At 48.3% G+C, this 21,307-nt stretch overlaps 1 protein-coding gene across 4 annotated transcripts in view; it reads right to left on the reverse strand.

Annotated features, from left to right (window-relative positions):
- Positions 1-786: 786 nt before the first annotated feature.
- The window catches only part of KANSL1 (KAT8 regulatory NSL complex subunit 1), a 174,889-nt gene continuing 154,368 nt past the window's right edge, over positions 787-21,307 (reverse strand). For all 4 annotated transcript variants that reach the window (XM_075911136.2, XM_075911135.2, XM_075911139.2 and 1 more), the window contains 7 exons: positions 16,217-16,402; positions 15,275-15,423; positions 11,309-11,427; positions 8,923-8,980; positions 7,793-7,905; positions 4,107-4,353; positions 787-2,470 (listed from right to left, as the gene is read on the reverse strand). In XM_075911136.2, the coding sequence (XP_075767251.2) occupies positions 2,219-2,470; positions 4,107-4,353; positions 7,793-7,905; positions 8,923-8,980; positions 11,309-11,427; positions 15,275-15,423; positions 16,217-16,402 (1,124 nt within the window). In that variant the 3' untranslated portion in view covers positions 787-2,218. The remainder of the gene's footprint in view (positions 2,471-4,106; positions 4,354-7,792; positions 7,906-8,922; positions 8,981-11,308; positions 11,428-15,274; positions 15,424-16,216; positions 16,403-21,307) is intronic.

A 21,307-nucleotide genomic window follows, 5' to 3' on the forward strand; every position in this document is an offset into this window, starting at 1 on the left:
TTAGAAAGAAGAGCCGCTAAGATGGGATGTCCCTGCCTGCTGCAGAATTGGAGAGAAAAGCAGGGGGGGTTCTATGGGGCGAAGAAGCAAACGGCAGCAGGGTTACCATGCAGCGAAGTCACCTGTGCATCCTCCAGCGCAGAGAGATGTTGGGACTTGCCCATGTAGTTTAGAGCAAAGGCCCTGGAGTCAGGAACCCTAGTTCCATCTCTCTGAGGTGCTGCTGACCTCACGCCACCTCCCATTTCACAAAAGGGGCTGACGTAGAGCACACTAGGTATTTTAAATTTTTTTTTTAATCTTTTTTTTTTATAAGCACATTTGTGCTTTGCAAACAGAATCAGGACATTAACAAAGATCAGCTTCTCAGAAGAAAAGCGTTTTCTATAGAACAAGGACATTACACAGCTCAAAGCAGGAAAAGAAAATATTTACAAAATACAAGGTGTTTTTTTTGTTTTTATAATGCTAAAAGGGTTATTCAGAATTTTCAACCTTATAAATAGAAAAGCACTTATGCAAAGGGATATGGTAGCATTGTTTTTTTTTTTAAAGAAACGATGACAAATCCTTTAAACTAGAACAGAACCAAAAAACACTAGATAATGTTGAAAATTGTGAAAAAACCCCAACCATTAAGCAGTTTAGCTACTATTTCTTTACGATTACAAAATGGAAAAAAAAATTATGTCCTTTGTATTTTTTTTCCTTTTTTGGTGATGTGATTATACATAAGACAGGCACAATGCTAACAACAGGAGAGGGACCAGTAGTCACACCGTTGGGGGGGTCAGAAAACGTTACAGATGGAACGGTGTGCGGGGTCCAGGAGGTTCTAGGGAAGGAGGGGGCAGCGGCAGTGCCGTTTCCAAATAAAATACCTGTCAAACTTTATGATCGTTGTCAGACCAGAAAGTCCTCAAAAATGAAACTGACTAAACCTTTGTTTTCAAAATGGGTGTGGAAGTGGAGTTAAGCAGTGGTGAAAAACAAGTCCCGAGCTCTTCCTAAGCTAGCAGGCAAGGTGAGGCTCCTAAGCTGTAGATGGAGCAGCACACGACACTTGCTTTTTCTTAGGACTTATTTTTTTAAATAGATCAAACCAATTGAAGCAAGACAAAAATTAGCAGCCTGAGCTCTGCAGCCTGCACACGTTGTATGGTGAACTGCTGAGTCCCACTCCTGGCATCTGCAACTCGTCAGGTTTCTACGCAGCGATCGCAGTAACATGGGTGGCATTCTGATGGCCGGCTGCTAACCTGGCCTGAAACTGTCTAAGTGCGATGGGTAAAAAACACCATGAAGGCAAAATAAAAGGGTTGGTAACAGAACTGCACTTTCTGCATCAAAGCTCACACTGGTGCCAGCAGCAAGTCGCCCTTAAGGGCACTGGACAAACTCCGCTCCTGCTGAGGCACCAGCACATGCAGGGTGGACTCCCTCTACCCTCCACCCAGTATAAAAACACAAGGTGTGAACAGAACAAGATTGCATCCGACATCTTGCTTTCTCATGTGGAGCTCTGCACCAAGCAGCTACAGAGGGGCCTTTCTCTCCCCAGCCCGGTAAGTCTTGCCCGTCATGAAGCGAACGGCTGCTCTAGAAGTAGGAGTGGAAAAGAAGGAGATGCAGCAGGCGGCCTGGGGGAGCCATGGAGGTATACCCAGAACTACAACCCAGGGGACCAAGTGACAGAGGGTGGGGGTACAGGGGCTGCAGCTCTCAGCTCTGCAGGTGAGGAGAGACAGCGAGTGTGGGAGGTTGCATTCCAAAGACATCACTTTTCACCACTAATTTCACTCCACTAAAACTTTTCAGGGAGGAGGCAGCGGAGAGTAAGAGAAAAATCCCCTTTCGCTGGCAACACATCCCCAAAGTCTGCTAGTCAGCTAAATTCTGTGCTCTAGAATTATACACCTACAGGGGAGGGGCGGAAGGGTGTCTGGCAGGCTGCTCTCCTCCGGAGACTTCACTCTGCTGGGAGGAAGCTGAGGCAGGGTGGGAGGGGGGGGGGGGGGGGGGAGCTCTTACTGTGTGACAAGGAAACATGGAGAGGAAAAAAAAAAATACAAACAAAAAACAGTTTCTAAACTCCTTAAATTCACTAAAAACTGTGAAAATTCCCGGCAGGATGTTTGAATATCAAACGCAGATTTCGGAAGCTTTAATGCCAAGAGTTAGTTCTAGATGTTGCTTTTACTCATGTCTTCCTATCCGTCTATCTGTGCGATGGCCGCTGAATGGCGGTGGCGGTGGCGGTGGCTGCTGTGGAGGCCACGGCTGGGGTCCGGCTCTTGGGGCTGGGGAGGGCGGGCAGGGGGAGGGCGCCATCTGTCTCCCGGGCCGACTTGCTGCCCGACGTGCGCCGGGTGCAGCGCGACAACCGGTCCTGGGGGTCAGATTGGTCCTCGCACTCCGTCTTGGGGTTGTAGGACAGCGGGAAGTTGCGTCGCTCCCAGGGCTGCACAGCCTGCAGGGGGAGGAGAAGCAGCTGGTCACGGTCAGGCAGACATGCATGCTCAGGGGCTCGGCTTAGTTAAACTATGTAGCTTGGGCAGTGGGAGAATCCCCTTCTTACCGATAGGGGTGTGTGCGCGCGCCACGGGGGCATGTGACCTACTCCCGCAGCTCTCCACATGACTCCCCTTCCTTAGCCCCCACGTTCTCCCCACCCCCTCCCCGATCCCCTCTGCCCTCCCACTGCTGCTGCACCTTCAGGACAGCAGAGGTGAGAAGCAGAACATGGGGCCGCCCAGCAGCTGCTCCCACATGGCTCTACTGCTCCAGCCCTTCTGTACAGGGCCCCCTCCATGTGAACAGCAGCCAGCCCCTCTGGAGGACGGGTGGGCCAGGGAGCTAATGGAAGCCACGTCCTGCCTGCTGAGATTGCCAAGAGAGCCCTGAACCACAGGGCCCTCCCAGGCACTGTAGCAGGGAAAGGAGAAGACCCCACGCCAGAGCTCTCCAGCACGGCTGTACCAGTCCTCCAGCGGGTTGGCTGCTGTGCAGACGGAGGGCTCAGATCATGCATGGAACGGCTGTGGCCCCCAAACTCTGCTGCTCCTTTTCCTGGTACGTTGTACGGAACCGTAGCCACTTGCACTGCTGGGCTGTGCCCTGGAGTCAGCTTCCCGGTGCCCTTCATCCTTAACTTTGGGCAGGGCTCAAGGGACCAGGGCAAAGCCGGCTCTCGGCCCCCGGCACAGAGAGAGACTGCAGGAGAGCTGTCAGAGCCCCCTGTGACCAATGACGTATCCGTCTGCCTGCTCTTCCAGCATCCTCAAGCAACCTACAGCCAGCCAGAGCTGACTCGAGTATTTCCCCACACGTGCAGGGAAAAGCCGTGACGTTGGCCCCTCCTCCCTTTACACATTAGGGCCACATGGACCAAGGAAGGTCTCTGCTCAGACCCACCAAGAAGAGTTCCTCCCCTCTCAAACTCTCCAGCAAGCTGAGACACCAATGGAAGTATCACAACGGAGGTGTCAGAAAAACTAATCACACGTCAAATGCCAGTCCGATCAACTGACACCTCCCCTCACTTCACGGCCAGTAGTTTCATGTTGCTTCATTCTGTGCCATAGAGGCGAGCACCTGATGCCCTCCGTTGTAAGTGCCCCAAGGAAAAACTGCCAGAGGGCATGTCTAGACTACGTTATAATTTCGAAATCTTCTTCCGATTGCTTTTCTGAAAGCTGGTCTTTTGAAAGTGAAAGTAGTCTGGATGCGGTTTTTCGAAGAAAAAAACCAAACAAACCCTTTTTTGAAAAAACCGCTCTTCCTAAAAAGAAAAAGGAGGTTTACACAGTTTTTTGAGAAAAAACATTTCCAGACTACTTTCAAAATTTCGAAATCCTCTTTCGAAATGATAATAGAGTCTAGAGGTGCCCAGAGAGGGGAGGCCTGTCCTGCCAGAACTGAATGAGAAAGGATTTTTCATTCACTTCGGCAGTTCCTCTCCCCCCGCAGATTCCACAGAAAGTTCTACCTTGAAACACAGACCAGAAGTTTGAATTTCCAATTTAGCCTCCAAAACCAACAGCTTCTCAGTCACATGGATGCGCCTGGGCCCTGCCACAGAGGACAAAGTCAAAGTAGCCACTCACCTGTTCGTCAAGGCCAGCCTCGGGGGTGGAGCAACGGGTGTCCTCGTTGGACAAGAGCCGCACAGAGTCTCGGGAAACAGGTGTGAGGGGGGCAGAGTGCAGCTCCGGGCTGACGGGGCTGCGTGGGGAGTGAGCGTGGGAGAAGTCAGAATGGGAGTGGCAGTTACCCACATCTGGGGATGGTGGCTGGGGGGTGGAGGGATTCCCCAGCAGAGGGGTTGTCCGACCGTCTGATGATCTGTAAGACCTGGAATTTAAGGGAAAAAAAAATGTATTTTTAAGGTTGGCATTTTACGTGTCACTGCTGACTATCCTCAGGCAAACACCTCACTCGTTGCTAGCTCGCAGCCATGCCACCCCCAGAAGAGCATTACCACACAATCTAGGTCACGATATGCGAGGCAAAACTGAGTCACTGTTTGGACTTCACGCTGCAGCCTGTCTGGTCTGACCCCTCCAGCCAACCATCACTGTTTCACTGCATCGTGTCATGCAAACTAACCAATTTGGGACAGGGGGCTTTTTAAGAGGGACGGGGGGAAGCAAAGGGGCGTCTCTACTACACATCTGAATGCTGTATACTTACACAGGTGGAACCTCCCTGGTCCGGCACTCTCAGGACCGGAATGGTCCTGGAAAAGGGAATTTGCCAGACATAGGGAGGTCAGGCGTCTGGGCTCTCCCAGGGGCTCCCCTCCTGGCAGCTGCCCTGGGAGAACCTGGAGGCCTGATCCTCTCCGGCCCACCTGCCTGGCTCTGCTGGCCCTGGCCCTGCACGCAGGGTGGCAGCTGCTCCTGGTCCATGCCCCCAGGTCACTGGCCCTGCAGGCTGGTGCTGACCAGACGGGCTCTGCTCCCAGACACTCTCTGCTGGACAAGAGCCCCAGACAACAGCCGTTCAACCTGAGCAGTATAAGCCACCCCAGAGCGCCAACACTTAGGTCAGTTTTGCGAAGTATTCTCCCAACACACACTAAGCAGCAAGGCCAACAGCAACAGTGGGCCCCAAAGCAAGGTGTGTGGGGGAGGAGGCTTGAGCAGAGTGGCACTGTGTGGAGTGGCGCAGCAGCCGGAAGCCCCGACCCCCTAGATTCACTGGGCCTGACACGAAGTAATAAAGACATTTGTTCAAATAGCTGAACCACTAAAGAATGGTGACCAGACTATATTACACCCGAAATCCTCTGGGGAGGACAGGAGCCAATACTCAACTGGGAAAGGGAACACAAAAATGAGGAAGCTTGTCAAAGACTGAGTCAAAGACTTGGACAAAACAGAGGGATTAAAAATCCTTCCTCAAGGCGTACAAACATCTAACAAAAAGGGAAACAGGAGGCAAGTAATAAGCGTTTAATCAAACGGCAAGGCTCAAAAGGGCTTCTGAGCTAAACATACAGAAATCCAACCCTAGTAAAACTAACAAGGAGCATAAGCTACAGCTGGAAGAAAAACAGACGCGCTAACGTTGCTTTTTAATTCTAACACAAAACCAGCCAAGAAATTCTTCAACTATATCAGAGCCAGGAAGACCATGAGATCAGCAGAAGGAGGGTCTGATTACACAACCGAGAATGAGAACATTACAAATATATTTGCATTGCTCTTCACAGATAACAGTGGGCTATTATCTACCCCACACTTTCGGTAGTAAAGATGGCTACTTCTAGAGATGAGGTATCAAAAGAAGAGGTACAAGAACGAACTGATAGACAGGAATTAGTCATCAAGTCCAGCAGGTGCCCTTAAAGTGTTCGGACGTTACTCAAGAGCTACCATGCTGAATGTCTGCAAGGGAATGAACGTCATATCTAGTATTTTTTAAAAGGCTACATCTGGAGAATTTCAGACCTTACTTTCGTATCTGGCAAACAGGCTGAAATAGTTAAAAATCAAATTATCAATCATCTAGATGATCATGAAACAAAATACAGGACTATGTAGCACTTTAACGACTAACAAGATGGTTTATTAGATGATGAGCTTTCCTGGGCCAGACCCACTTCCTCAGATCAAATAGTGGGAAAATAGTCACAACCATATATACCAAAGGATACAATTAAAAAAAAAACCAACACATATGAAAAGGACAAATCAAATTTCAGAACAGAAGGGGGATGCGGGGGGGGGGGGGGGGGGGAGTTAGAGATGATAATTAGGGAAGCTATCTTTGTAATGGGTGAGATAGCTAGAGTCTTTGTTGAGCCCCCCGCGTAGTGTGTCGAATTTTAGCATGAATGACAGCTCAGAGGATTCCCTTTCAAGTGCAGATTTAAAAGGCTTCTGAAGCAGGATGCAGGTAATTAAGTCCTTGAGACAGTGTCCTTTCTGGTTGAAATGGCAAGAAACTGTTTTTTCTTTGTGATCCTGTCTAATATCTGTTTTGTGGGCATTGATCCTTTGGAGAAGTGTCTGAGACGTTTGTCCAATGTACAAAGCAGACGGACACTTTCGGCACATGATAGCATAAATTATATTTCTGGATGTGCAGGAATATTTACAGACATTTACCCTCCCCTCCCCTCCCCCCCACATCCCCCTTCTGTTTCATTTGTCCTTTTCATATGTGTTCATTTTTTTAAAATTGTATCCTTTGGTATATATGGTTGTGACTATTTTCTTCCACTATTTGATCGGAGGAAGCTCATCATCTAATAAACCATCTTGTTAGTCTTTTAAGTGCTACATAGTCCTGTCTTTTGTTTCAGCTACACCAGACTAACACAGTTACATTTCACTAGATGACCATGACATAACAGGATTTAACTGCCACAGTTTCTGTACAAGTTCCACATGATTTCTTCAGATTTCTGGCATCAGACAGAATCATAGGCCTGAAGAGACCTCAGAAGGTCATCAAGTCCAGCCCCCTGCCCAAGGCAGGACCAACCCCAACTCAATCATCCCAGCCAGGGCTTTGTCAAACAGAGACTTAAAAACCTCTAAGGATGGAAATTCCACCACCTCCCTAGGGAACCCATCCCAGTGCTTCCCCACCCTCCTAGTGAAATAGTTTTTCCAAATATCCAACCTAGACCTCCCCCACTGCAACTTGAGACCATTGATCCTCATTCTGCCATCCGTCACCACTGAGAACAGCCTCTCTCCATCCTCTTTGGAACCTCCCTTTAGGAAGTTGAAGATACACAATTTATAGGAGGACATCCCATTGCTGAAGGCGTAACTTCACTTACAACACTGAGTAATGTTCCCCAAATGGTAGCTTACCAGTTGCACTGACCAGGCCTCTCCTTCCCCCAAACCCAACAATTCTCAGTCCCTCCTGTACAAAGGACCATCTAAGATTCTCCGAATTAGGGATGTGAAAGTTTAACCACATAAACGGTTAACCCTGGGCTCATCAGTTGACGTTCATGGTTACACGCAGGTTCCCGGTACGCGAGGGGCACCAGCTTAAAAGCTTCCCGCTCGCACCATATCCTAGGGAGCTGGCTGCAGCCCCACGTACAACTACTTAAGTTTTCAGCACTTACACGATTTCTTAGTTACACGCATTTTACCATCCCTACTCTGAATCCACAGGCTTTCAGGACATGAATCTCTGCCAATCAGTCCTCTGCACTCTGCTCCCAGATACACCCTTCGCTTGCACGACAAGAGAAGCTGGAGCACAGGATCGTCTTCCCACCCAAGTAGCACCAGCTGCACAGAGCATACTCTAGGCTTACCTGCTGCCTCGCCGCTGAGGGGGCAGACTGGTACTCCAGAGCCACCTTGCCCGCTCCATCTCTTCGCACTTGGCATGGAGAGCAGCAAAGGCTGAATCAGACAAGTCCTCAATCTGGAAAGGGAGCGAGAGATCTTTTATGCTACAGGCTGCGCGCACACAACAAAATTATGCTGGCATAAGCCAGGGTGTGAATTTAAACCAACATTCTCGGAGGACTTTAAGAGAACCTTTTTCTGTTTGTTTTAGGAAGGGGCGTAAGCTAAACGGAATTCCAGATTAGGAGAGTGTCCACACAGGGGCTCATACTGGTTTAATTTATATTGGTACAATTCTTCCAATGAAAGTGGTGAAGCTTTTCTAAAGAAGTGTGTTGTGCCCACAAAAGCTCTGATGCTATCTACATTTTTTGGTAGGCTCTAAGGTGCTACCAGACCAATCATTTACTTTTTTTTTTTAAGTTACAGACTAACACAGATAACCTTTATTGAATTCTTTTTTTTTTTTTTTTTTTTTTTTTTGCACCCTGTTAAAAGCCAGGACTTCACAACCTCCTCTGACAAGGAGTTCCACAGGTTGTCTGTGTGAAGAAAAACTTCCTTTTGTTTTAAACCTGCTACCTATTAATTTCATTTGGTGATCCCCTAGTTCCTATGTTAGGTGGGAACAAATAAATAACTCTTCCTTATTCACTTTCTCCACACCTATCATGATTTTGTAGACCTCTATCCTATCCCCCTTAGTCTCCTCTTTTCTAAGATGGGAAGTCCCAGTCTCTTTACTCTCCCTTCATATGGCACACAATATACTAGCTGCTGCTTCTACCCTCAGAATTCCCTTCCTTCCCCACCTACATATCAGCTGCACCTTTTGCTGACAAGGAAGATGGGACCACTTCCTCCTGGTCTCCTAGTGCCTCACCAAGATGCCACTCTCCATGTGCACAAACAAAAAGGAGGCCCCACACCCTTCTTCTAAGATTCTTATTGACCTGTGTCTGCTTTCCAGGCATGTCACACTCTCTTGTGCAGCATATCCCACTAGAAAGGCAGTTAATTGGCTACTACCAAATCCATCCAGAGGAGTAGGAAACTCCCTGATTAGTTACAGCTGTCAAACAGCCATCATTACCTCCTCATTGTCTTCATCGGGGCTCACTTTCAGAGCACTGATATCCACTTCACGCCAGCTGCAAGACATCATTGAAAACCAGGTCAGTTGCATGTAACACATGGATGAACTAGAGGAGCAGTAAACACGCCTTGTACAGGTGTTAGTTTTGCTCCCCGTGGTGACTGGTGGCCTACAGACAGGATAAAAACCGACTACTATCCGCAACAGATTCCAGGTTGTACTTTTATTCCACCTCCTCACTGCCCTCCACCATTCCAAAAGCATATGAAACGTCCCACTTCCAGTGCTGCATTGATCCCTTATGAGCAAACGTCATTCCATGCCAGTGACTACCAGTGTCTGAACATGCTCAGTAGGCAAAGAAGGATACACCCACGGAGTGAATGCAAGGAAGGAGACAGGATCTCCCCCTCCCCCCCGCCCTTCACTCCTCCCAGGCACTATTTCCAACTCTGCTTTCCTTGTGATGTGGTGAGGCAGGGCAGGGAAGGGATAAAATAAGGCTTCTGCTAATGCTTCTCTCAGGATATGCTCTCCTGTTGCTGCACCTCCCCACTAAATGCTCTGGGGTATTCCCTCTCCCCAGCCCAACTCCTGTAGGTGCGGGTCGGCTCTGCTGTGGCTGGCAGAGCCTGCCGCAGAAGAAAGGTCAGTCACTTGAACCTTTTTAACCCAGCAACCCAGGAAAGAATTTGCTGCGCCAGGGAAGGGGGCTGCAGGGTATGAGCGGGATGGCGAGCTCACCTAGCGCCCTGCTCCCAGGGCACACATGGCTCTGTTCTCCCCTCCACTCCCAAGCATTGCCCCTCAGTGCTGTGGAAGTGGCAGGGGAAAGCTTCCAGGGCCATTCCTCCTCCCCCTGCCTTGGTCCGAACCACAGGTGCTCTCGAAGCAGGGACACCCGGCGTACAGAGGTTCAAGCATAGTTTAGAGTCTCCAGAGCTCCCTCTCCTCCCCCCCACGGAGAGGGGTCTGAAGCACCAAGAGGTGAGGGGTGGGGAGAAGAGATAAAAGGCCCCCTTTGACACATTGATACAATGTTTTTACAAAGCCAAATGCTCTCCCCTAGCTCTAACAAAGCATTCTAAACTCATTCACTGCTCACTGGTCTTCCTGTTCGTTCACTTTCCGCTCTTCACGTGATGTGAATCGTTCATTTCACTTTGGTTTCTAGTCACCTTTCCACGGTCACACTCTATTGCACAATGCTGAACCGTTTACATTACAAATACTTGTTTAAAAACGGTTTACCCTAGAACTTTTAGAGTTTAATTGTGCTGCCATTGGCTGTACGTTCCATACAATAGTATTTTACAAAATCCAATACTGATCAAAATGGCACAGCAGAGACAGAGACAAGAAAAAAGTCATGGTCTATTATTTCAGGGTCTCACCAAAATTTTGCAGGCATTCTTTCAGTATTTTGCCTGTTACTCTCTTCAAGCACATTTAAGTTTTTTCCCCACTGCATCGGTTGAGGGCAGACACAGTATTTAGCCAAATGGCAGCAGGACCAGGTGAGAACTCCAAAGACTAATTTTGTACCATTTAAAAGCTAACAGTATAAAGTCAAAAAAAGAAATTAACTAAGGCTACCACCTCATTAATATACACAATCAACAAAAGGAAAGTGAAGTTTCCCCACAGTAACTCATCTGCGTTGCCACCTGAAACACGCTCTATTATTGAGGTTTTGGTTACTTAACATTCCTGTATTTGATTGCATGTTTTTTAAATCAAAACAAGCAATCTCTAACGTGGCCGACTTATTTTTGCTTTACACTTATTTTAAAGAAAGAACTGAAAGATGGCTGGCTTTCGGGCTGGTGTGACGACACCTTGCGTTAGAGGACACCTAATTATCTGTAGTGCTGAGGGAGCTTCTTTAAGATACACACTAAGATAGACTGGATGCAATTAGGTTTAATGGTATGGCCATTCAATCAAAGTGTGCTCTGTCTTTGACCAGCATTCACTGTGTTCATAAGCTAATCACTCCACACCTATTTCCTAGCTCTATGTGCAATGCTAGGGATAGATGTAGCTCACCACCCACATCTTCAAAATCACATACACACACACACACACGACACTATTAACCTCCAGGCAAGGGATCTGATCTTGAGGCAGTGAGGATCCCCGTGGAATAGAACCCTTGGCAGTTAATAAGCCATTCTCCACTGATGGGCCGTGGAAGACATGGCAGAATGGAAGTTGTCCAAAGAAAAGTCACTCTCTAGCACTCATGCTAGCGGACAATTAATTTCCCTCACAGCACTGGCAGCCATTCAGAGAGCTCAGTTAGGGGCCAAGTTCCAGGACTACTGCATTCCGGCCATCCCACCCTTTCTATGGGGGAAATGGGGGAAGGTGAAGCACTTACCTCGGTGTGAGGATCTCCTTGTACTGTAGTTTCTCTACACGAGTTGTCGCAGCCACAGACATCGGGATGACAATGTTATTAATATCGAAGGAACTTTCGCCTCTCCTCCTCCTTGGCAGCTGCAAAACAAAGACAAAAAAAAGGTGAGGCAAGTGAGGGGGGACTCGGGGTTCAAGCTGGCAGGACTGCTTCCCTAATGAGCATCCATCAGCTGGAACACTGAAAGGTTTCTCACATGAGCTGTGCACTAGTGAGGGGTGGTAGAGCGACAGCTGTGGAGACTGAGGTAATTTCCACAGACCAAGAACAACGTGCATGGCAAAAGTTTAAATTTTGATACTTCCCTGGTGTGCCTCACCAATGGCTGCCTTTGGCATTAGAGGAGAATTGCGCCTCCTTGACCCATTTGACCTTCTGCAAAGTGTGTCGAGAAGTAGCCCAGCAAGGGCTAAAACATGGCAACTCTTGTACAATGCAGATATTCATCTGCTCTTCGTGTCCTCTCCCCCAGCAGGGAGGAGAGTAGTTAGCAGGGGGACTGCCCTACAAATAAAGAGCGCTTCACTCCGCAGGGCTGTGGATCCAACACCTTTCACCAACAGGTTCTTTTTTTATTAATATTAAGACAGGCAACCCTCCTGCATTTAACATGAGGAGCCAGAATGGAAATTCTAAAAGGGAAGACCCGCGCTCCTATCCGGTTTTGTTCCTTTAAAATTCCACCTTCCTTAGAGAGAGAATTCCATTCATCAGTGAGTTCGTGCATTTTGAAGGGGGGTGGGGGAGGTTACTCTTTTTACAAAATAAATGTTTGAATGACAATCTTCTCTTTATTACACTTTTCAACATGTAGTTCAAGAAATTATATTGCTATTTAAACCTGTATTCGGGTTTTAGAAGAGGAGAAGACTAAGGCACAAGCAGGTGCCTAATTCCAACTGACAGATCGGTCCGTAAGGCCCCTTGTGCCTTTGAAAAATCTATCCAAACATTCAGGACACTAGTAACACTTGCTAAACCACTGACCAGGTCTTTCACAAACCAGTAAAATGTGATTCTCAAACAGCTCAACCCATCTTCATATCACCTTTACCAAGGGGATGCGCCATTTACCCTTTTATCCGTCTCCTCCATTCCCCGCTACATGGGGCATGTGGCTTTTACTCTGAAAACTTAAGGCATGCAGGCAACTGTAATTACACTGCATCCGCAGTACAACAAACCAATAAAAGCTGGATAATATGCTTTGAGGTGCTTAGATGAAATGTGCTGCAGAAGCACAAGCAGATTACTGAGCCTCCTAGAATCGTGTCAAGCAGCTCAACAGTAGTGCTACCTTCAAGAAAAAATTCTGTCCAACGATTTGCTAAAACCAGTCATGTGACAAACATCCAGTGGTTTCTATTGTTCACCTCCTCATAGATCAGTATTGAGGTGTGAAGCAATGTTGACCAATCAGAGAAAATATGCAAATTTAGGTTACCTGACTACACAGTCACATTTCCTCCCGGTCTCTCCTGTCAACTTTAGCATATCAAGCTGAAAAGTAGAAGTTTTACACTCTGGGTGTTTGTAGACAAAAATGAAGAGAATTCTATTTGATGGAAACATTCAGAATACACGGGAGCCAACAGGGATGATAGGAGTTACTATAGAGAACTTTCTGGGTGTCTGGCTGGTGAGTCTTGCCCACATGCTCAGGGTTTAGCTGGATCGCCATATTTGGGGTCGGGAAGCAATTTTCCTCCAGGGTAGATTGGCAGAGGCCCTGGAGGTTTTGCGCCTTCCTCTGTAGCATGGGGTACAGATCACAGCTGGAGGATTCTCTGCATCTTGGGGTCTTCAAAGTATTTGAAGGCTTCAATATCGGAGATATAGGTGAGAGGATTATTCTAGGAGGGGTGGGTGAGATTCTGTGGCCTGCACTGTGCAGGGGGTCAGACTAGATGATCATAACGGTCCCTTCTGACCTTAAAGTCTATGAGGCAGGCTCTGAGTGTATAGTATGCCTGAAATTGACAGCCTTTGAGGACAAGATTCCTAGCAAGTCTAAGGACTATTTGTATGCAGTCTTGGGAGAAGATCAGAGGAAACCGCCACCTAAATGGGCTTGGTCTGAAACTTCCCACACCTTGTTAATTTAGTTCATGGCACATTAAAAGAAAATGCCCAAAATATTCACACCTATTCGGCTCCTCAAGCACTGACATCATGTGGCACCATGGTGATGTAGCATCTCCCCAATGATTCAGTCCCAGGGAACAAAGAGAGAATTAATTGCAACTCCAGAAGGGACCAACAGCTAACAATAGCCAGCATTCGGAGTGTTCAGCTTCAGCAAGCCGCTCCACAAACAGCATTCCTATTCCTCCAGCACAGCCCAGAATTCGAGACTGACTCAATGAAAAATAAGCAGCCTTCACCGACTCCTATCACAGAGCATAGCGGGCCCTCTCTGCTTCTAGCTCCTGGCTAAATCACCACTGGAGGCATAGAAGGTTTTTTTGCCCGTGGCTTTTATCCCAACAGGCAGAGATGGCAGGGGGAAATTAGGGATGTAAGCAACAAGTCAAGTAGTTGACTACCCAGTAAGCCTAGGCTTATCAGGTAGTCAATACTCAACTAGTTGCTTCCCCCCTTGCTGCCTCTATCAGAGGCAGCAAGGGGGGTGGGGAGCAGGACCTGGAGCAAGGGGGAGCCTGCTTAAAAGTCTTTGCAGGGGGGCACGGGTGGCAGAGGTGCAGCAGGGGACCAGGCGTGAGCCAGGAATCAGTTGATTCCCAACTCATGCCTAGTCACCCGCTGTGCCTCTGCCTTTTGTTAAATGTAGTAAGAGCCAGGTGGCAAACAGAGCTGCAGTGGGGTTAGCTTGCTGCCCCAGGGAGCTAACCCCGCTCCAGCTCTGCAGTTTAAATGTAGTGGCTCCTCCTGCATTTGAACTGCAGAGCCGCAGTGGGGATAGCGAGCACCCCACCCCCTTATCGAGTAGCTGATGGAAATATCATCAGCTACTCGATTAGCTTCATTTTAACATCTTTAGGGTAAAGCCGAGGGCAGATAGTAGTGGCTTGATGATGTGTAAAAGAGAAAGGCAGGTCAGGAATCTAAACTGACCATAATCCTCCAGACAGACTGCTTGAATGTCTACGCACTCCTTGCCCTGAAATGTATCGGTAGAACACCTGCTGCAGTAAAACGGGATCACAACTCACTATGCCATTGTGACGATCAATGAGAAAGGCATGTGTTAGATCACAGTGAGATATAGGGATTGCTGGGCCGCTGTCCACTTCCTGGGGGACAGGCACCTCCCTCACAACAGTGCTCAAAGCCTGCCTTCTCGGCCAACTCGCCACAGGTCAACTTGGCTTGTCATTTTCTCTCTGATTGCTGGCGAGATGAGACTCACAACGGCAATGGCTGAAGTGAGCAAGGAATCCAATCACATGCCATGACGACTCAGTTGTAAAACCAACTCCAATGTGTCTATAACATTCTGACCACTCAAATGCTTCTGGCCAGTAGGCTGCATTATAAACCCAAAGCCACCAGCTCTGCCCCAGCAGTGCTAGAAGCAGTCCATTCAATCTGAGACCTCTCCATGTCCTGCTTGGGACCTATACCACCTCCCTTGGAGAGGCAAGCTTCTGGCACACACATACAAGCTAGATCAAACAAGCTCTATTCCAGTCCCTGTTAAAAAGGTGAACCATCGACACAAAGGCGATGTCTACACTCACGGCATCTTGCGCAAGAACTCTAGCGGCCAGTAACACTGTCAATCAATGGCTGTCTCCCAGCTCCAGCACTGAGAACAGAACCACCAAGTAAATCCACCACACGAACGGCTCTTTCCACCGAGAGCAGCGGGAAACCTGGATTGATGGGCGCCAAGCAATCACCATCACAGGACGGGAGCACGGAAACCCCTCCAGGTGTGTGACCATGCCCTGACCAGATACTTACAGACATGTTAGAGGTGCTCTGTGAACTTGTGCTGGCAGGAGCAGAACTTTCAGACGATGTGGACAGCTGCCGCACTATGGGGCTATGGGGCATAGAAGCTGCAGTCGATAGGTAGCTTGGGCCTCCAACATCCGTGTGATGCTTTAACACTACAGAAGGACAAAGACATTAGCAAAAAAGGCTACATCGCAAGCTTAAAAGCGAGCTGCGTCGAGGACAACTGTGCACGAAGTAGATACTTCCTACCATTTCCATCTTTGCAGACCCTGGGGGAATAAGCCCATAGTATACACATGGGACAGCTGCACAGTGTCAACTGCGCCTTTATTCCAAGCAGCAGCACACTCCCCTTCTCCCGGGGAAATGCAAAGCCCAACTCACTGCTGCAGGAGCCTACTGTCACTTCCCTCAGGGGAGCAGTCCCGCAATGGGTTTGTATTAGGTGCCAGAGGCAGAATGAGCGAGCACTCTGGCGCTCTGCTGGCCTTGGACACAGCCATTAGCTGGCATGCCTTGGCTGGTTGGATTGGCGAGGTGAGCACATGGAGGAGCTATGAAATATCTGCTTCCCCCTCTCTCATCACAGGAAATGCATGCAGACACAGCCAGCCCCAGAGATCAGGATGGCTCGAGGCTCCAGCCCCACCAGGCACTAGGGCAGATGCAGGTAGCGCAGGAAATTCCTTTAACACTGCCCCGGAAGTCTTCTATCATGCGGGGAGCAGCCCCTATGCCCTTTAGGCCCAAATTTGATTTCCACCTGCACACACCTTATCTCCACCCCCGTTCTTGCAATGTAATGGTCACCTGCCCGGTCTACAGCTCACCCTGAGGAGGGCAATGGGTACTTTTCTTCACCGCCCTCCTTAGGGCATCAGCAGGGTTAGTCGGAGTTTACAGGCAAACTCTTTGTGTGTGTCTGAGGAGAAAAGGGACACTTACTGGCTGCAGTGAAGAAGGAGTTGACCAGCTTGTGGCGGTCTCTGCGAGCAGGGTCAGACAGGCTGCTGGCAGACATGGAGGCTCTGTGCTTGAGCGAGAGCTTTTTGGGAGGCTTGATTTTCTCATAGGGCTTGTTCTGCCACTGGGATTTCAGCATACTCTGGAAGTGCAGGCTCGTCGGCACATCTGCAGGCAGGTGCAAAGCAACAACCACGTCACGACAGAATTAAACATGCAGCCTAGACGCCTCCCACTGGGCTGCCGCCAAGAAGAAACCACAATCCTCCTATTCAGAACCGGAACGCCAAAGGCCCTCACGCTAGAGGGGAAATTGCGATTTTGGGAGACCGGGACTCCAGTCTCAAGCTCCTCAAGAAGGAAGCACGGTGTTCATCCAAGGCAAGCCACAAACAATACCAAGCACCTGCCTACTCCACAAGGACAGGGCAGGGTCCAGCGCCTTTCCACATCCAGTCTCACCAGCCCATCATCCCCCGCCTGCCAAGACGCTGAACTACTACATAAGAACATAAAAACAGCCAGACTGGGTCAGACCAAAGGTCCATCCAGCCCAGTGTCTTGTCTGCCAACAGTGGCCAATGCCAGGTGCCCCAGAGGGAGTGAACAGAACAGGGAATCCTCACGTGATCCCTCTCCTGTCATCCATTTCCACACAAACAGAGGCTAGGGACACCATTCCTACCCATCCTGAATAACAGCCATTGATGGACCTAATCTCCATGAATTTATCTGGCTCTTTTTTGAATCCTGTTAAAAGTCCTGGTCTTCACAACCTCCTCTGGCAAGGAGTTCCACAGGTTGACTGTGCAATGCATGAAGAAAAACTTCCTTTTGATTGTTTTTAGCTACCTACAGCAGCTGCAGCAGACCAAATTTACACTGGGAAGGGCAGGAAGGGGAAAATGAGACTTACATCTTTAGTTTAGGGTCAAAACAGGATACACCCTTTTCATGGAGAAAGGCCTAAAAAGGAACCCACTTTGGAAAGTCATTTAGTTTGAGTGCCACCAAGGTAGCCAGCCAACAGGCACAGCTACCGTGGCTCTCATTACCCTCACAGTTTGAGCACAGAAAAAGCAGACCCAAAACAAGTTCAACCAGATAAATGCTGAATAAAATGGATCCATTTTATGTGCTATACAGATTATCTCTGGAGGCTGTAAGTCACTAAGTCACCAAAGAGGGCACTTTTCCAAGAGAGAGGCTCTGAGGTTTTAAAAAAGCCCTGATGCTGTTCTCCAGGGAGAGTTTTACGATGGGAGTGCTCACTGGCCAAGACATGATACAAAATCTTCAGGATAGGCGCTACTTGCACACGGCATCTGCCTAGTTCAGGCAGCAGGAGTTACTCAGTCACCAGCTGGATTTCAAGGACTGTGCCAAGCAAAGCTCACGGCACCCATCTATGCGGGAAATGCAAAGGCACCTCCCATCATGACTTCTGCATTACTAGCCAGTCCCAACTTGCAGGCTGCTGCTGCAACTCAAGAAGCCCAGAGAGGCTATGAGGATGTTGCTCCAGCATGCCATTCTGGCATAAGGTGGGTGTAGGACATCAATGCATGCTACGGAGTTTCTGCCCATCCCTCAAATGCTGCTCCAATCAGAGGCAGCAATTTCTTAACAGGCTTGTGGCATAGCTGTCTCTCGCATCCAGGTTATATCCTGGTAAACCACTGACATCCATCCCTCAATCTCTAAAATGGAAGTAATAATTACCTATCCATCTACTGTGGGTCCACAAGCCCATGGGTGCACAAACGCACAGGTACATTGCCACCCCATTTCCAGCATATACCTTTTGCCCCGTCCCCAGGTGCATGTACACACAAACTCATACATCCCTGCACTCACCTTATATCCATGCGTATACACATATGGTCTCATACTAGCAGTTTTCAAGTATCTAAAAAGGTGTTAGATCAGGCATAGTCTAGAATCTAGATGGTTCTTGGTCCTGCCGTGAGGGCAGGGGACTGGACTCAGTGACCTCTCGAGGTCCCTTCCAGTTCTATTGTTCTATGATAAAACTACTGACCCATCACAATACACAGAGTCCTGGCATAAAATCACTGGCCCAGTTAACACTATAGGCCACTCATTTCACAGCCCTCTCTTCCCATAAGACTCATCCCCACAGCTCTTAGACACTCCCTGAGTTAGCAGAAGCCACTGATGCAATGGGACAGCACTGTCCTTGTACAGACAAGTTAGGCTCATTAGGAGATCACAGCAGAGATCCTTATGTCTCCGGGCCTTGGGATCCCCGGTGACACAACTTTCCCCATATGAAGGATTGCTGATTGCCTCTAACTTTGACTTGGCTGCCAATAAATATGACACGTGGTAGCAGAACACCCTGCACAACAAGTCTGTTTTGTGCCTCCGAGGCACCTGTTATCAGGATTTCTTTCATCTCCCACAGAGCAGCAGGAAAAACCTCAGCCTGAATAGGAGAGTGTTGTTTTACAAGGCAACAACATGGTGCTAACCCTAAGGAAAGAGGCATACACACAAGACCACCACATACTAACTAACATACACTGCTGGAGTCCCATCCATCTGCCATCCTGCTGCATAGGCAGTAGAGTACCCGCGTCTTGCTCCCACCAAAAAGGGAACCGCAAAACTGCCAGATGCTTCACTATCCCAGGAACTAACACCATCACCACTCAACATTCAAATACTGAGAGGTGCCATGACAATACTGACAGAAGAGCAAAAGGGCCCAACATCCCCACCTTGCATCTCAAGGACATGCAGCATTTTCACTGTGCCTTTGATAGAGCAGCTCAGAGCGGAGCCGAGCCCCCTTTCTAGCCCCTGCAGGAGTGACCAGCTGTTTGAAATCTCTAGATCCCATCCACAAGCATCAAGCCTCTTACATCCCACAATATGGCTCAGCAAGTTTACCTAGATTATTTCAGACAGTGTCTAATTGGAAGAGAGGAGATTTCAAGCAGAGCCTGAAACTCCCACTGGAATTCCTTCCCCCTCCTCCCCCTGTGAATTGGCATGGCACTCCAAGCAGAGGCTGCCAATCTGACCCAAGGGCTAGGACATAGGCAGGTTGGGCGGCAGGACAGAGCCAACTGGCAGCATGGTGTGGGCTGGAGATTGTTATTAATAGCAGGAGTTTGTGTTCCAAGAAAAAGCTGCTCGAGTGGTATTCAATTAACCTGACAGTTATATCTTCTGGTTTAGCCTATTTGCTAAGAAGCAAGGGGACTAACGGTGTGATGGGAGCTGTCCTGCCATCATGAACACTGGGGCATAAATAGTTGACAGAAGCACGTCCCATGCAAAACCGTGAGGAGTGAAATTAATCTTAAGCAGGTAACCAAGAAAGTTGCACTAATTTACTAAGTTGCCTTCATGAACATGATACGTACTCTGTCTCCCTCCTCCAGAGCATTCCACAAATTTATTCCAGGGCTTGGAAGTTTACTTACTTTAAAAAAAAAATAAAAAATTGGTCTACTCCTACAGACGGTATTTCATAGGGCTTCACACTGCTTGCACTGCAATTGTATTGCTACACATTTTCCCTTTCACTTGAACTCAATGCTGCAGGTCTCTTGGGGACCAGCAGATGGCGATCACACTGTGCATTTTTCAACCCAAGTTAACATCCTTGTTACCAAGGTTATTACATCATCTGAAAATTCCCAGACTGAAATCAAATGAACCAAAGAAAGTGAAAGGACACCGCACCGATGAAGCTGCACTGCAACGGGTTAAAACGTACATGCCTGCTGACTAAAAGGGGAACATGATCCTCTCCTCCTGAGGTGCTGGGCAGTGCAGCTCTTGGTACATCCTGTCAGGGAAGCCCAGCTCCGGGTGCCAAGGTATTAAAGGTGCCAAAGAGAAGTGGATTCAAAATGGGAGTGTAATGAGAGACAGCCAGTTCAAGTCCAGACACTGACCACATTTTTACGAGTTCCTGCAGATCTCATGCATGCAAATATACCATCCAATGTATCTATCCAGCCCATTCAGGAAGACTATCGTATTTTTGAGGGTGGGCACAGTGAAAATTTGAGAGTCTGGCCAGCCAGGTTGATGACTCTCCTCTTAATTCTGTGACCTTGAAACCTCTCTCAGCTGGGAAACTGATGCAGACACAAAGAATATTAACCAGATTTCCCTTCCCCCAGCAGCCCACCTTCTTTCAGGTTTTGAGAGGATTACAAAGCCAGCCTCTGGGATAATCAAAGGAGGTCACACATGTATCTGAGGACTCGGGGCATTCTAAGACAAAGGCTGTATTTTAAATGTGTTAGCAAACATACCTGAACACAATTTTTTTAAACAAGACTTTGCACAGTGTAGACAGGACAAGTCATGTTGAAACTGTAAGCTGTGTGGGGTCAACCCTATGAATATGGGATTTACTATAATGCAGCAAAAAACCCAAACAAATGGTCTGGTAACACTTTATAGACTAACAAAACATGTAGATGGTATCATGGGCTTTCTTGGGCACAGCCCACTTCTTCATATGACCAGAGTTTCTCTGGCTGTGGCAAACTACTAATACAGAGGTATTCCCCTTCTAAAGTACCTGGCCTATTGTGCAATGCAGTAGGTGGAGGAAAGAAATTCCTTCATGATTCCCACAACATGTTTATGCCCTGAAGCATGAAACGCAAGTTGCTCTTCTGCTAGCACCAATACCAAACAAGGCTTTGGTCACAAGACTTTCTGTCCTTTGTAACCTTCTCCCTTCCTCTTTGGGACTGGAGCGCCGGGTGAAAGATGTTCAGCTCCTATCCCCATTTTATAGCTGAGGAAACTGATCCCCAGCGATTTTCAGGAATTTGCCCAAGGTCACAAACTGAGTCAGCTGCCGAGCCAGGAACTGGATCCAGATCTGAGTTAGTCAGTCCAGCAGCTTAACTACGGCCAACCTAAACTGACAGCCTAGAAGCGAAACTCTCTCTCTCAAACTGCGCAAGCTTCCCTCAAACTGCTACAAGCCAACATTTCTCGTCTCATACCTGTGGTGAAGAGATCTCTAGTGAGGGAGTTAAGTCCCTTTGACATGGCCTATTCACTCCTAGGGGG

The sequence above is a fragment of the Pelodiscus sinensis genome, chromosome 29, assembly GCF_052426305.1.
Source record: "Pelodiscus sinensis isolate ZL-2025 chromosome 29, ASM5242630v1, whole genome shotgun sequence".
NCBI classification, from domain to species: Eukaryota; Metazoa; Chordata; order Testudines; family Trionychidae; genus Pelodiscus; species Pelodiscus sinensis.